Consider the following 15765-nt stretch of genomic DNA (forward strand, 5'->3'; position numbering starts at 1 on the left):
TACAACTGTATCAATCAAGAGCGGTCCTGCTGCACCTCTAGCTCCAATATGCCCTGCTGCAAAATCCTATGCCCATAATGTGTTCCTCATTTCATACCCTCTCTTTGCCTTTGGCAATACTGGGAGGGGACAGACTTGTACCACCAGCACCTTGAGCTGCTGATCCCCAATGCTGTGGAAGGGTCAACAGTGTAATGTCTCTGTCTCACACACACCCCACATCTGTCTCAGCATAGTAGATTGTTGGGCTATGTGATAGTCCTGGGTCTTAGCAAGACCTGCATTCAGAGCATCCATCTTGGGAGGAGACTCAAACATGGCTGCCACGCCGCTGCTACTGTCAAGATCCTTACCGCACGTCTGTTTGTCTTTCGGGTCTGGCGTCACCGACTTCCTCCTTTTCCGCTGGCTCCCAAGGAGGGCTCGTCCCCGGCCAGGTCTCTTGGTGCAGATCTGGGGGCCTGAAGAGGAGCAGCAGACCAGCGGGTGGTGGGGAGGCACTGGGAGGAGGCACAAAGGTGAGGGCTCAGACAGCTCAGTGCAGGACTAGAGGCTGGGAGTTATTATTATTTGGTGGGGTGGGGGAATGCACAAGTCCCACTTCACAACCCCAAGAGGCTCTCAAGGCAGCTGACCAAAAAAAGCCTCACGACAATAACACTCACAGCCACATAAAAGAACAGAAACAGAAAGAAGCAAGGTTTTTATCTTTTCCTTGGGGATAACCCCTGGTCTTGCTCATCTGGCAGCATCACACAGGAACATTAGAGCCGGCTAAATCAGAGCAACGGCCCATCTACTCCAGCAGCCTTTTCTCACTGTGGCCAGCCAGATATCCATTATGGGAAACCCGCAAGCAGGACCCGAGCACAAGAGCACACTCCTCTCCTGTAGTTTGTATTCAGAAGCATTACCTGCCTCCAACAATGGAAACAGAGTATAGTTAACATGGCTAGCAGCCATCTTCATGAATTTGTTGTCCTCTTTTAAAGCCATCTAGATTGGGGGCCATCACTGCCTCCTGTGGGAGCAAGTTCCATAGTCTAACTATGCGCTGCATGAAGGAGGGTTTTCTTTTGTTTGTCCTGAATACTGAGGACTAGTGAGGCAGGGGCCCTCAGTAAGACAGAACTTGCTCCATCCTTAATGGAAGCAAGCCTAGTAGGCTGAAGCATCATCAGAATACAATTAAATACTGTGTAATCTGCATCCTGCCTATCCCGCTTGGAGCCTAGGCTAGTTTGGTGGTCGTGGTGTGGGGAGGGTACCCCATTTTAGCCCGGCCAGCTTCTTCCACCCACACAGACACCACTTCAAACCTGCAAATCAAATCTAGAGATCTTGAAGACTAAGATCTTAAGATGTTCCATAAAAATGACAAATGCGGGCGGGGGGGGGGGGAGGCTTATTCAGAGACCTGGTGACAAAGCAATCTCAAGATCTTAACAGTGACAAAATTAAACACAACTTCCAACTGTCTGGAAATTAATGTTGCTTTATAAATACTATGTCTGGACTGCTAAATTGAACAAGCAGAACTGACAATATTTACAGTGGTGCCCCGCAAGACGAAATTAATTCGTTCCGCAATTTTTGTTGTCTAACGAATTTTTCGTCTTGCGAAGCACGAAATCCCATAGGAATGCATTGAAAATCAATTAATGCGTTCCTATGGTCAAAAAAAGTCCAAACAAAGCCAAATTTGGTACAACAACAGTTTATTAACTGCTCTTTAAAGTCACACATACTGTAAAGAGCAGTTCGAAAATTTAAGGGAAAATAAATTAACTTTATAAACAAAACATGTCTTTGTTTTTAGTCAAAGAAAAAAAGTCGCGAGACGTTTTCGTCTTGCGAAGCAAGCCCATAGGGGAAATTCGTCTTGCGAGGCAAATCGCGAACGGAAAAACCTTTCGTCTAGCGAGTTTTTTGTCTTGCGAGGCATTCTTCTTGCGGGGCACCACTGTATTTCACCAGGATTACAAGACCAGGACTGGCTCCTACTATTGTCATTCAATACAGACTTCCCTGGCACTTGGAAACGCCTTCAGAAACCTTTCACTGGGGCAAAGAACAAAATTCCTGGTTTCAAATTGGTGCTGCGTCTTCTCATCACTTTTTGGCTTTTGCCTCACCTGAAACAGGAGTGGGGAACCTCAGGCCTGAAGGCCAAATGTGGCCCTCTGCCCCTTCCTTTCTATCTGGCTAAATTTGCACTAACAGCTAAGAAGTTGTGATCTAACCATATCCAGAATTATAATACATTATAATTTTTAATCCAATATTGTTATCCTTGGATGGTATACACAGCAATTAATGGCTGCCCGGTGACTTTCTGTAACACATTTCTATTTTAATTCATATATTGGTTTGTAAATTCTATATTTCATATAGTGTAAAGTATGTACAATAAGCTTCACTGACTGACTGCCCTCATAACCAAAGATGAGTTGCAATTTTTTTATGGTGGGGAAGAGCCAGCCAGACCAGCTTGAGCTTATCAGATAAAAGTTTGGGATAAAAAGTACTAAAAAGTAAATATTCTGCCCACCAGCATCCCAGGCCTTTTATGTTGATAGCCAAGATGAACAAGACTCTGGAGAAATGATGAGGAACCTAGGACTCTCACTGGACACAGCAACCCCATCTCCATTCCATCCTCTGCATCTCAACAGACAAGGCTTTTGCTCTTAAAAATGATTCCTGAATTCATGAGGACTAGACACTCTCACCTTTTATGTAAACAGCTTACAGATTTATTTATTTTTACATCAAGTGCTCTAAATAAAAGAAGCTGCCAGAAACACACAGATACAGGAAGCAACTCAAGGTTACTATTGCCAGCGTTTAAAAATCACTCCTCTCTCACGTACTCTGGTCTCCAGAAAGCAACCAGAGAGTAACAACCTGCCGCCGTTGAAGTCTGGCTTTCATCAAGGAGCAAATCAACCCTCAAGGGATCAAGAGGCGAGAAGCTTTGTGGTGCATAGAATCCAATGCCTTTCTACTGTGGCAAAGGGCTACAGCAAAGCTGTGATTTCTACATTGTAGGGAGTTGGACTAGACACTCCTTTGGGTCCTTTCCAACCCTACAATTCTAAAAGAGCACCTGCTGTGCATGCTGAAGTTCAATCCCCCCAGCATTTCCAATTAAGGAAGATCTCTGGTAGCAGGACTGGGAAAGATCCTCCTTTGCCCGAGACCCTGAAGGACAACTACCAGTCAGGGGCAGGTGGACTAGGTGGAACAACCGGTCCAACTCTGTCTAAGGCAGCTTCTGGTGCTCATCCAGTTCTCTGGATTTGGCTGGGAAACAGACATTCAGGAACAGAGCCATCAAGCAGATGTGGCTAGTGAGGCCTGCCTGTAGGGAAGAAGACACAGAAACTGTCCAAAAAGCTGGGTCTGGATTTCTTTAGAGGTCCCAAACGCCTGCATTAAATGCTGAGGGCAGGAATGCCCAGGACACAGATGCCTGGGCAATGGAGGGCACTGAAGGAGACTAGCTGGACAAAGGCTCCTGACATCTATCTGGCCGCAAAGTCTCACCAGATTTGTGTTGGTGGGAAGGAACGTGCTCTGCGCTGCTGTGGGCTCGCGGTGTCACGTAGCGAATTGAAGTCTCTTCTAGGTACTTGTCTACAAGATCCGGGCACACTGCGGAAGAAAAAAGGGGCATGTTAATTGGTGGGGTGGTCAACAAGAGGTAGTTTACCTATGAGATCACCTTTCACTATATATGTGCACCCACTCAACTGCTTCAGTCTACAGAATTGGCCCTGTTACAGGTGCCACATAATGCCTGTTCTGCATTTGTAAGAAATTGATCTACTGTGGCAGAACCACTTTGGACCTCCCTGCCTATTGGCATCAGGTGAGCACTGTCACTGTACTCTATTCAGAATTAAGTTAAGTACTTAATTCATTCCGGAGTCCGTACTTAACCTGAAACTGTTCTTAACCTGAAGCACCACTTTAGCTAATGGGCCCTCCTGCTGCTGCCGCGCCGCCAGAGCACAATTTCTGTTCTCATCCTGAAGCAAAGTTCTTAACCCAAGGTATTATTTCTGGGTTAGCGGAGTCTGTAACCTGAAGCATACGTAACCTGAAGCGTATGTAACCTGAGGTACCACTGTATATTTTTTGTTTAGACAAGCCTACCCAGATACTGTGGAATGCTGACATGTGTTTTAATCTGTTTTTAGTTTATTGCTCTTCTTTATTATTTTTTAAAATAGTTGTTTTTAACTGTTTTGACTGATAATTTGGCACCCGAGTCTCGCCTGCCACTCTAGGCCACTCTTCATTCTTCTCAGGAGGCTAATGGTTTTTAAATCCTTGACATTGTTTTTCTACCAAAGGGTTTTATAATTATAATAACTATTATTACTACAAGCAGCGACCATTTTAGGCACATCCAAATGACTGGCTATTGCCAATGCGCAGGTCCTTTTGTACCTAGAAGCAAGAACGGGAGTGGAATGGGGGGGGGGGGCGGAATGGGGCACGCTTATGCATTCTCTGCCACCGTCTGCAGGGGCTGGGAACCCCCATGCAAAATGGTCGTTGCCTGCACTACTATTGCTACTCGAGGCATACAATTAAATATTGTGGTTAAAAGGGACAAAAATACAAATAAAAAGATATGATGGGAGTTCAAATAGGCAATAAAAACCTAAGTGGTATTTAAAAAAGGAAGAAGTGCCCTCAGTCTGGATAAATACATCAATACAGTTATGTAAGGTGACAAGGTGAGAGATTCCAGGGAGGGAGGGGAGAAAAGTAGGCCAAAGTTTCAGACGGGCTCTGTGATTGGTGGTGGAAAGAGGAAGGCGTGGCAAGTGTTCTGAGAGAGAAGCTCATGAGATCTACTACCTTGTCATTTCACACCCTCTCCTTTTCACTCACACCCCCTAATTCAGCACAACTCAGCGCTACTTCTAAAAAAGACCAGGGCTTGTAGAAACTGCTGCAGAGCTATAACACGACCAGTTATTTCAAACACTTGGCTGTTTCTGACAATGCCTGACGCTCCCTGACTGAATCCTTTTACAGATAGGTAGCCGTGTTGGTCTGCCATAGTCAAAATAAAAAAAATCCTTCCAGTAGCACCTTAAAGCAGTGTTTCCCAACCTTTTTTGGGCAAAGGCACACTTGTTTGATGAAAAAAATCTCGAGGCACACCACCATTACAGCCCCGTGACGTCAGCGCGCAGCGTCACGCCGGGAGGGACGCAACGAAAGTGTAACTTTCAATTTTTCCCTCCCCCTTGCCGGGGAAGCTCCAAGCTTTGGGGGTGGGGGGGGGGAGGAGGCAGCAAAGCGAGGGACTGAGGGACCCTAACCCTAACCGATCACCCGGGAAAGCATGCGAACGAGGAGCCCCCGTGTCCTGCTCCCGGCAGCGGACGGCACAAAGCGAGGAGGCCTGGACAAGGCAGCACGCTCCCCGCTCTCGCTGCATCGGGGCTTTTCTCCTCCAGGCCGCTTTCGAAGTCCCCTTCTCCGCTCCCGAGAGCCGGAGCCGCTGCTTCCAGGCCCTGTCCGAGCCCCGACTTGTGGCCTCACTTCGAGGAGCGCCTGTTGCTGGGGACGGGGCTGCATCCCCCTCAGCCGCCACCGCCTCGCTTCCCGGCGTGGAGACCCTCTCCCGCTCGCCCTCCTGCGCCCGCAGCAGACCGAGACCTCCCCGCCCCCGCCCGGCTCAGCCCTACCTGGGCGCCTCCAAGCCCAGCCGGCTCCGCGTCGCGCTCCACGCCGGGCAGCTGCAGCAGGGGCTGCGCGGGGGCGCGCGGCGGCCCGGCTGAGCGCGCCCCGGAGCCCCCGCGCCGTCGCTCGCGAGTCCCTCCGAGAGCCCTCGGGACTGACTCCGGAGTCGCGAGGCGGCGCGTCGCCCAGGGAAGGGGCGGCTTCCCACAAGTCCTCCGGGAAGCAAACGCCCTCGCCCGCCTCCCTCCAGGCAACATCTCGCGGCACACCAGGCAACATCTCACGGCACACTAGTGTGCTGCGGAACACCGGTTGGGAAACACTGCCTTAAAGACCAACTAAGTTAGTTCTTGGTATGAGCTTTCGTGTGCAAGCACACTTCTTCAGATACACTGAAACAGAAGTTGCCAGATCCTTCTATATAGTGAGAAGGTGGGGAGGGGTATTACTCAGAAGGGTGGTGGGAATGGGTGATTGGCAGATAGCTGAGATGAGCCTGTTGACGACTCTTAACGACTGCAATAGGTCTTACAGGAAAAGGCAAGGGGTGAGAAGGTGAAAAATGGCTTAGTCATGTATAATGAGATAAGAATCCAATGTCTTTGTTCAGACCAGGTCTCTCCATGGTTTTACCAAACTTAAAACCAAACTTTAAGCAAACTAAGTTTCTGCCAATCACCCATTCCCACCACCCTTCTGAGTAATACCCCTCCCCACCTTCTCACTATATAGAAGGATCTGGCAACTTCTGTTTCAGTGTATCTGAAGAAGTGTGCATGCACACGAAAGCTCATACCAAGAACTAACTTAGTTGGTCTTTAAGGTGCTACTGGAAGGATTTTTTTTATTTTGAATCCTTTTAGATTGGGCTGAAGACCCAGCTGTAGACTTGCACCTGGTTCACCATTGGGATAAAGGGTATGTGTGTGAGTCAGCAGATGGGCTACATGCAGCCTGCTGTAGAAGACCCCCGAACCAGAGAGGACCTACCGGCCTTCCTCCTCTTTAAAGTGACATAGGGCAACAGGTCGTGGCGGGTGATGATCCGCAGAAGCTGAAGCACCTGGCGGAAGTTGGTTTCGTCGCAGCGGCCCTGCCTCTCCAGCGCCAGGAGGAAGTCCCGCCCACTGCGGATCATCCCCCTTTCGTAGTCGTCAATGACGTCCACAAAGAGGAAGGACAAGACCCGGACGTCGCGGTGGGTCAGGTGGGTGCCCACGATGTCAAACATGCGGTGCAGGCTATAGAGCCCGTGCTCCCGGTCGCCCTCCTCTTCTGGCCAGGCCTGCCGGCGGCTCCGTTTGAAGGCGGCCATCTCGAGCGACTGCGGGGCCTGCTCGGGGCCACCCAGCTTCCACAGGGTTTGAGGGGGGTGGGGTGGCTCCTAAAAGTGGGACACTGGAAAAAAAAGAGAAAGACAAGATCTCTTCAGAGCTCTGCTCGCTGAAAGGTAGGGAGGGTGCATGTCTACACACAGCACTACAGTGGTACCTCGAGTTAAGTACTTAATTCGTTCCGGAGGTCCATTCTTAACCTGAAACTGTTCTTAACCTGAAGCACCACTTTAGCTAATGGAGCCTCCCGCTGCTGCCGCGCTGCCGCCACACGATTTCTGTTCTCATCCTGAAGCAAAGTTCTTAACCCGAGGTACTATTTCTGGGTTAGCAGAGTCTGTAACCTGAAGCGTATGTAACCTGAAGCATATGTAACCCAAGGTACCACTGTATTTTATGCTGCAATCCCACCTGAGATACCTCTCCCACGCTCTTCATACAGGTACAGAAGTGGAGTGAATGAGAGAGGTTTCTTTCCCCCAGGAGATTTAAATTCCTGACACACTGACAGTATGACTTTTCAGAGTAATGTTAAGAGCAGCTTGCTGGATCAGGCCAATGGCCCAGCTAGTTCAGCCTCCTGTTCTCACAGTGGTCGACCGGATGCCTCGGTGGGAGTCCCCCAAGCGGGATCTGAGCACAACAGCGCTCTCTCTCCTGTGGCTTCCAGCAACTGGTATTCAGAAGAATTGCTGCCTCCGATCGTGGAGGCAGAGCAGAGCCATCATGGCTAGAAACCACTTGTCCCCCAAGTTGGCATTTTGATTGTACTTTTGTGCACCCAGCAAAACAGGGCTGGGGAACTTTTGGCTCTCCAGATGTTGCTTGAACTGAAACTTCCACCAGCCCTAGCAAGCATGGCCCAATGGTCAGGGATGGCTGGAGCTGTAGTTCAGCAGTATTTGGAGGATCAGAGGTTCCCCACACCTGCATTAACATTAGTTTTATTAGACGTGACTATTTTAGTTCTGGGAAGCTATTGCAACATGGAATGCCAAATAAAATATTGTAGATGGGCAGTCTTTCCTGCGAACAGTGTGCTAAGCTTTCATTTGTGACCCAATTGCATCAAAACTGAGTACATGTTACCCCCCAAATCCCACACTGTTGATCCCATACCAATACCCCCCCAAAGGTCTCCGTGAGGCTGGCTAGGCTAAGAGACAGAGGCTTCTTGAGGCCAGCCCAGTGAGTTGCATAGGGCTTATTTACAATAAATCCTTTAGTTGCTTTTTTTAAAAAAATGAAATTCTCCAAGTCCCATTTACATGGGTGACGTAAGAAGTGCCTGACCATGACAGTTTTTATACTTGCATAGGTGGCATACATTATCACAAGGGGATGTTTATAGATGGTAGAAACTCCTGAGAGAGAAAAGGCAAAAGCTCTGCATGCCCAGTTTCAGGTCATATGCAGTTCTGTCTTCATCCCATGATGCAAACTGAAAATAAGGGACCTATAACTTTCTTATCTCTTTTTCCTGGAGTGGCAGGGGGAGCAGTCATCACCATTTAGAACAGCAACTAACTGCTATATATATATTAGAATCATAGAATTGAAGATCTGGAAGGGAACACAATGGTCTTCTAGTCCAACCCCCGGGAATGCAGGAATCTTTTGCTCAACGTGGGATTTGAAGCCATAACCCTGAGATTAAGAGCCTCATGCACTACCAACTGAGCTATTGCATATATATATATAATATGTATATATATATTTAAATTGTGCTGTCCAGATCAGCAACCTGATCGCTTCACCAGTAAACTAACCTAGGCTTCCTAGAGCTCTATAGTCAATGCTGACATTTGGAGAAAGCAAGCAGCAGCACGCACTTCTCCCAAGCTGTGCGAAAGGATCTTGTTGGTTCTTACCTTATCCATTCCCCTGTGCAACTGAGAGGGGACTTTGCTTCTCTCCTAGTCTGTTGCCCAGGGGAGGGGAAATGAGTTGGTAGCAAACCACAAAGAACAGCTGGCTAGACTAAGCTAAACTGACATGCATGCACACTAGATCTCGTCCTCTGATCTGAGAGATTCTATCTCTCAAAGCCCTTTAACACAATCACTGGCATGAACTAGAACCCGTACTCTACCCACAAGCTTCTATTAAAATGCCATGGCATGAAATGAAATGTGTGAAAATACACTTTGATTTCCTACCTACCTCAACTCCAAGGGGAGCCAGCAGTTGGTTCAAAAGTTAAGCAGGCTGTCTCCCATAAGGGATCTGCTGCATGAACCCTGCAACTATAGACCTCCCCCGACGCCCATTCTCTGCTCCCATTTCAGACCCTGTCCTACTTCACTTTCAGCACAACTTCCTGATTCAGTCCCTGATCCCAGATTATCTCCATTTACTGCCACACGCCATGCCTCTGACCCTTCAAGACAGCTGACCTAGTTCATGGCTTTTCCATGGCTCGATCATGACCTCTGGCGTAACACTGGCGTCAGAAACTCCCAAAGGCTCCTGTTTCAAACCCCAGTACTAATACAACCCAAGAAAACCCCAGGTCGCTTGTGTGCGTCTTTTGGAAAAGCAGTCACTCAACACAATGAAAGAGGATCCCTCAAAACTCACAGAAAGGACACTCCGTTAAATTGGCTGCTATACAGCAGAAGCGGGCTGTTAAGAGATAAAGTTTGCTTGTTTCTTTAAATCTGATCCAAAAATGAGGTCCTTGTATTTTGTCCTGGCACTGCCACTGTAATGTCATCCGATTAGAAAAGTATAGTTTCACAATGCATGATTATGCTTAATAAGCTGGGCAATAGTATTTCTTTTCAAAGCTATCACTGACAGCCTGAAATCCATGAACTCTGGCAAGCGGGAACCCCAGGCCACAAAGACAACTTGCTTTCCTGATTTTGTTATTAAAAAAATCACCCCCAGAATTGCTCCACACATTATAACAACAAACCAGGGGCTCTTCCACATGTACACTCCACTACTAAGCCTCAACCTCCCCACCTACAATATTTTTTTCTTTTCTGGGGGTGGGGATCACACTGGCCTGCCTTACAGTACCTATTGCAATGATTACTGAGAGAATGCACTTGAACCTTCAAGTCACTCTCCCACAGACAATGCACCAGCAGCCTCAGTGTAGCATGCACTCCACCCAAAGCTGACTTGTACAAAAGCCGGACTGCTGGCCAATCTGGATGACCTCCTCTCACAGGCAGCAGCTCCCAAGGTGTGGGGCAGAGGCGGCCTTCCCAGCCCCACTACTAAAGAGTATTTCAGCTAACTCTGAACCTGGGGCCTTCCGCATACAACTGAGGTCTACAATTCTTCCTGCTGACGTTCACCGTACTCCTGGCGAGGGCACCAATTCAAATCATACATAATGAATGCTGAAAGAGAGGGGTATGGGATGAAGAGAGAGAGAGTTGCCAACAGGCCACAGCTGACTCCATAACTGAGCTCTTAACTACAAACTCTTTTTCTGAAAAATCACATACACCATAAGGACATTGTAACTGTCTGCTCTAGGATTATCTCAAAAGTCACAGAAAACAAAACAAGGGAGAGGAGCCACACATTGTGCCCTGATCCGATACGCCCCTAAATACTTGTTTGAATTTGTCCAAGAAGCAAACAATAGCTATGTTTCATTTGCACCAACCAGCATCCCCCATTCTAGTTGAGAGCTCATTCTAGTTGAGTGCTGTCAAGAATCACTCTCTGGAAGGAGGTTTCTTCCTTCCAGCCACTAATTCCTGGACAGCTCCAGAAACTCGGTCAAGCTCCACACTAAAGGGCAGGTCAATCAACAGGAAGGCAGTTAGCCAACCACTGCCCTGCTCTACTTATGTTAATAAGCACCATGAAGAGCAACGGAAGGGAATGAATCACCACCAGGCATGTCACTGCAGAGTTTGGCACAAGTTATCACCCAACAACATACCGTACCTTATGTCTTCCTGTTTTCTGGAGGTTCCCTCTTTGCCGCGTTTAGATCCAGTCCTGCACAGCTGGCGGGGCACAGAGGCCAAATGTGAACATACGAAGTCTCTAGTCCACTTTGCTTTACTTTTTTAAAATTAAAAAAAGACAGACCAAAAAGAAACAAAAAACTTGGCAAATGGATTTCATATATGGCTCACGGGAGGACAGGACAACTTTTTTCTCCTAAAGTTAAAATTCTCACTACATGATTCTAGAGCCCCCAGTTTCCAAACTCTCTCCATCTCTCTTTGGCTTTAAAAAGAAATTCCACATAGGAAAAGTCCCAAAACCATCCCGTAAATTCTGGGGGCATTGATTTATTTTCTTTTGTTCTATCTTAACTTCTAGCAAGAAGACCTTTCCTAACACTCAAATACATATACAGAGTCACCAGATTCACCAGATTAGCGAGGCTAATAAAAAATAAAAATAAAACACAAACTTATTGTATGCTTAACTTTCAGCTGTAGTACACTATAAAAATATTTCATGGCTAATATTTAGTACTTCTCTCACGTACACACACAATTCTACTTCATCCAGCAGATTAGAGTCCTCGCTTCCCCCCAAAGCAGAAAAGTTATTGATCAGTTCTTAACTTTTGATATCTTAAAAACCTAATTCGAAAGAAATAAACCTCCTGAATAAGAGCAAAACACATAGCTAGCTCAATATAGGATTCATCTGGAACCCCTAGCATATTAATGCTCAATATTTAAACTAAAATACCTACAACTGGTTTCTCTCTCTTATTTTCATCAAGCAATTAAGAACTAAATTCATTCTTTGATCTACAGTACATTAATATGTATCCCCTTTGTTCAAAAGCAAGGAAATCTAGGCTTGTTTATTTGAAACACAGAGGTGAATATTTTTAATCTCACACAGAGTGCCTTGCTTTTAAGTCAAAAAACCCGGCCCACACCGTGCCACATCCACCTCCTCTTTTCCTGTTACCTTATTATTCCTTCCTCTGCTGCCCCTTCTGCTTAATGATGAATGGGGGGGAAATTAAAACAAAAATAAGGACTGACAAGGTAAAATGTCACAAGCGTGTTAAGAACCACCAACGCGTGAGCTGGGTCTCCTGGGGCCAGGTCCACTACCTCCTACAACTGCCCTCTCCCCTGTCAACCCATCAATCTCTCAGAACCCTGTGCCCCCCAAATGTTTCCCACTACCCCCCCAAAAAAAGTCCAGGGGAAACTGAGTTGGTGGGGCAAATGCTTTAAAAGGCCTCCCCTGCCCCTCCAACCTTTGCCAAACTCCCCAGCTCCCCTCAAATAAGATAGGAGAGGTTAAACTTCAAGGGGGCGACGAAATAAAAGGGGTGGGTTTCTACTCCCCCCCTTACCTATTAATAAATTCCTCATCAACTGCCCCTGCCCACCCCTAAACCACCACCTTACTCAGCCCTACCTAACGGGCAACTGGGGAGGGGGGAGGGAATACTTTAAGAGGGTAGTTTTAAATCAAAGGGAGGCGGGGGGGGCTTGTATTTCTCCCCACCCCACCCCCACTTTCCTCCCCCTGGCTGATGGGGGTGGGCCCTTCCGCAGCTGGGGTGGGGGGTGGGAGTGGCCCTTCCCTTCTCCCCACCAGTGAAGGGTTCCCTCTTCCCCAGCCTGTGACCAAACGGGGTGGTGGTGGTGTCTCCTCCTCCCCCTCCCCAAAATAGGCCTCAGGGTCCTGCCCCCCCCTTCCCTGCTCAGGGCCTGGGCCGGCTGTCTAGGCCTCTCACTCTCTCCTCAGGGCCATCAGGGCAGCCATGTTGGATCCATCCGCTCCTCTCCAATCTCTCTTCCTCCTCCTCCTCCTCCCCCCGCCCGGCCGGTTCTGACCCGAGCCTCGGCCGCGGCTGGAACGAGAGGAACATCCGGGCAACCGGCGCCTCCCTCCTGCCGAAGCAGGGCTGCCCACATCCGGGCATCACCCGACCTAGCGACCTACTTCCTCCCGGTTGGGGTGGGAGGCGGCGAAGCTGCCGCCGCCATCTTTCGTGATGGATAATAACCTAAAGGCAACCATGTTTGTTACGGACGAAAGGGGACGGAGTGAAGCTGCCCGCGCCATCTTTTGTGATGGATAGTAACGCTTTCAAATAATAATGGTAAAAAAGAGCGTGGGGCGGCCATGTCTGTTAAGGGCGACTAGGATGGCTTCACTGCTAATAGAAATAAAGGGCGTTCGAAGCAAACTCGGGTGTGGAAACGGGCGGAGAGGAAAAAGAAGAACGATTAAATCCAAGAGGGGTGGGAAAGTGGATGTTTAAATGGAGGACGGTTTAAAGACAAAGCGGAAAATAATAAAAAAATGTGTCCGGGGTGGGGCTGGGGAGGGAAGGAGAAGAATTCAGCGCCAGCCCCGATTTCCTTTTGGTCCTAGGATAAAGAATGGTGAACAGAGTGCCTCTGAGCTGGTACAGAGTGCAAATAAATGCACCACAGGATGCTCGAGAGTCGGTTTGTCTAAAAAAGAAGTGAGCCCTCAGGGAAAACTTAACACTCCCAACATTTCACAGATGAAAACAGATGGTGCTTGTAGCACTATGTTTCGTTACTATTACAGTATTATTAATTATCCGCCTTTCACACTAAGGTCCCAGGACAGGTTATAACAATTAAAACGTAATATTAAAAACAGTCCAAAACAACTTAAAACTGTTGTTAATTCTTATATTTTCAGGATATTATGTTAATAAGTGACTAAAGTGCCTCTCATCCATAGAGCAGAAAAATAAAGCATAACCAGTAAAACGCCTCAAAGACACAAGTCTTTACCTGGTGTCTGAAAACTGTTAACGATGGTGCCTGCCAATGAGGCAAGCATTCCAGGGATAGGAAGCACCAGCTTAAAAATACTTAGCAATTTGTTAGTTCCACCTCCTCTACTATTACACATTGGTGGAGAGTATTTTCTGCCTGCAGTATCAATTTACTCTGCAGCAACTTACAGAGCTAAGAAGATTTGTTGCTTAATGTTAAAGATATACTAGCATTTTATCCTTTAAAATTTGACAAGGCAACGCCAAGGGGCAAAAAATGATAAATGCCAGAAAATGTGACAGCAGGCATGTATTGGGGAGGCAACTCTATATCAGTTTGACACTTGGAAATGTCCTAGAGCTGTATGTGTGGCCACAGGTAAGAGAACACAGACAATTGCTATTAATACCTGTGTCCAAATTTTCCTTTGGCAGTGACAAGCTGTAGTGAAGTTTCTTTACATCAATTTGACAGTCCTTAAGATTCTAAGCTCCTGCCAACCTAGCAGTTTGAAAGCACGTCAAAGTGCAAGTAGATACGGTAAATAGGTACTGCTCCAGCGGGAAGGTAAACGGCGTTTCCGTGCACTGCTGTGGTTCGCCTGAAGCAGCTTAGTCATGCTGGCCACATGACCCAAAAGCTGTACTCCGGCTCCCTCGGCCAATAAAGCGAGATGAGTGCCGCAACCCCAGAGTCGGCCACAACTGGGCCTAATGGTCAGGGGTCCCTTTACCTTTAACCTAAGATTCTAAGCAGAAGTCCAAAACCATCTGTGAGGTTACAGGGAAATGCTGATTATTATTATTTTTTAAAGGATTAACTTTGTCAGCCAACCCTACTTATGAATAAGCCTTTCTCTAAGGAACTTAGAGAAAGACGGGCAGCTAAGTTGAAAGGGCAACACTGCTGGAGATTGTGTTCTTTAATTACATCATATTCACTAGAAACAACAGTTGTAAAGGAAAAAATAGATAATATGGTATTGGTTGTACTTAAAAGTGACCCATCATCTTAAACATGAAAATGGCTTAGCAACATGAGAAACTGCCTTGTATGGAGTCAGACTTAGCTCAGTATTCACTGACTGGCAGCAGCACTCCAGGGTTTCAGAGATTCCCTACAGATGCAGACCCTCCAAGTGTCCCTATTTTTGGAGAAGCTGTCTCGGTTTCTGATTTGATCCTGGAATGTCCCCCTTTTTCTCAGGATGTCCCATTTTCACTGGAGAAATGTAAGAGGGTATGGTGTTGTCTGACCCCAAGCCATCTGAAGGCAATCTTGTATAGGGAAGTTTTTGTTAATGTCTAATGTTTTATTATGTTTTTATATATGTTGGAAGCTGCCAAGGGTGGCTGGGGCAACCCAGTAAGATGTGTCAGGTATAAATAGTAAAATTATCATTATGGAATGGGACACCCCTGTTTTCATTGGAGAAATGTTGGAGGGTATGCAGATGTCAGGGATTGAATTTGGAGCATCTGCTTTGCATACAAAAGGTCCCAACTATGAGCAACAGCCCTTACATTTGAAATGCTTACGGTATGAACTTCCATCAAAATATGCTGGTATCGGGGTGGGTCCCAACCCCATTATTGCATTTTAAGCCTCTAAAGTAAGGAATCACGCACTACTCACCCTCTAAAAATGATAAAAGAAAGGAGTGATAATCTGAAACAGAAATTTTGCTTTCTCAAGTAAAGAAAGGCTGACACAAGAGACAGACACTATTCTGGTGATTATTGAAAGATTAACTGCATTTATTTGTATTCTTAGCTGAAGCCACTTGCAGAATAGCTGTTAAGTATGTTAACTCACAAATATATCCTACAATGTCTCAGTAAAGCATGCACAGGAGTGCAGCTGGGAAAGGCAATCCTAAACTCAGAAGTCCTGCCAATTCCATTAGCAGTCATGCTCTGATACACAGTGTGTAGGACAGTTTAGAACTGATTTTTGTTGAGCAGCTGAGATTTTTAAAAAAAACCAACGAAGAAACAAATGTGGTC

At 46.9% G+C, this 15765-nt stretch overlaps 1 protein-coding gene across 8 annotated transcripts in view; it reads right to left on the bottom strand.

Annotated features, from left to right (window-relative positions):
• Window positions 1-12893, bottom strand: part of LOC310694746 (death effector domain-containing protein) — a 35622-nt gene extending 22729 nt beyond the window's left edge. Inside the window, exons 1-6 of one of the 8 annotated variants that reach the window (XM_083478156.1) lie at window positions 12736-12893; window positions 11952-11979; window positions 10959-11020; window positions 6700-7107; window positions 3550-3657; window positions 354-500 (exon numbers count right to left, since the gene is read on the bottom strand). In XM_083478156.1, the coding sequence (XP_083334282.1) occupies window positions 354-500; window positions 3550-3657; window positions 6700-7024 (580 nt within the window). In that variant the 5' untranslated portion in view covers window positions 7025-7107; window positions 10959-11020; window positions 11952-11979; window positions 12736-12893. The other 7 variants (XM_083478158.1, XM_083478155.1, XM_083478163.1 and 4 more) reach the window with 7 other exon arrangements.
• Window positions 12894-15765: the final 2872 nt, after the last annotated feature.

The sequence above is a fragment of the Podarcis liolepis genome (assembly GCF_965112155.1).
Source record: "Podarcis liolepis genome assembly, chromosome: 15".
Taxonomy (NCBI): Eukaryota; Metazoa; Chordata; class Lepidosauria; order Squamata; family Lacertidae; genus Podarcis; species Podarcis liolepis.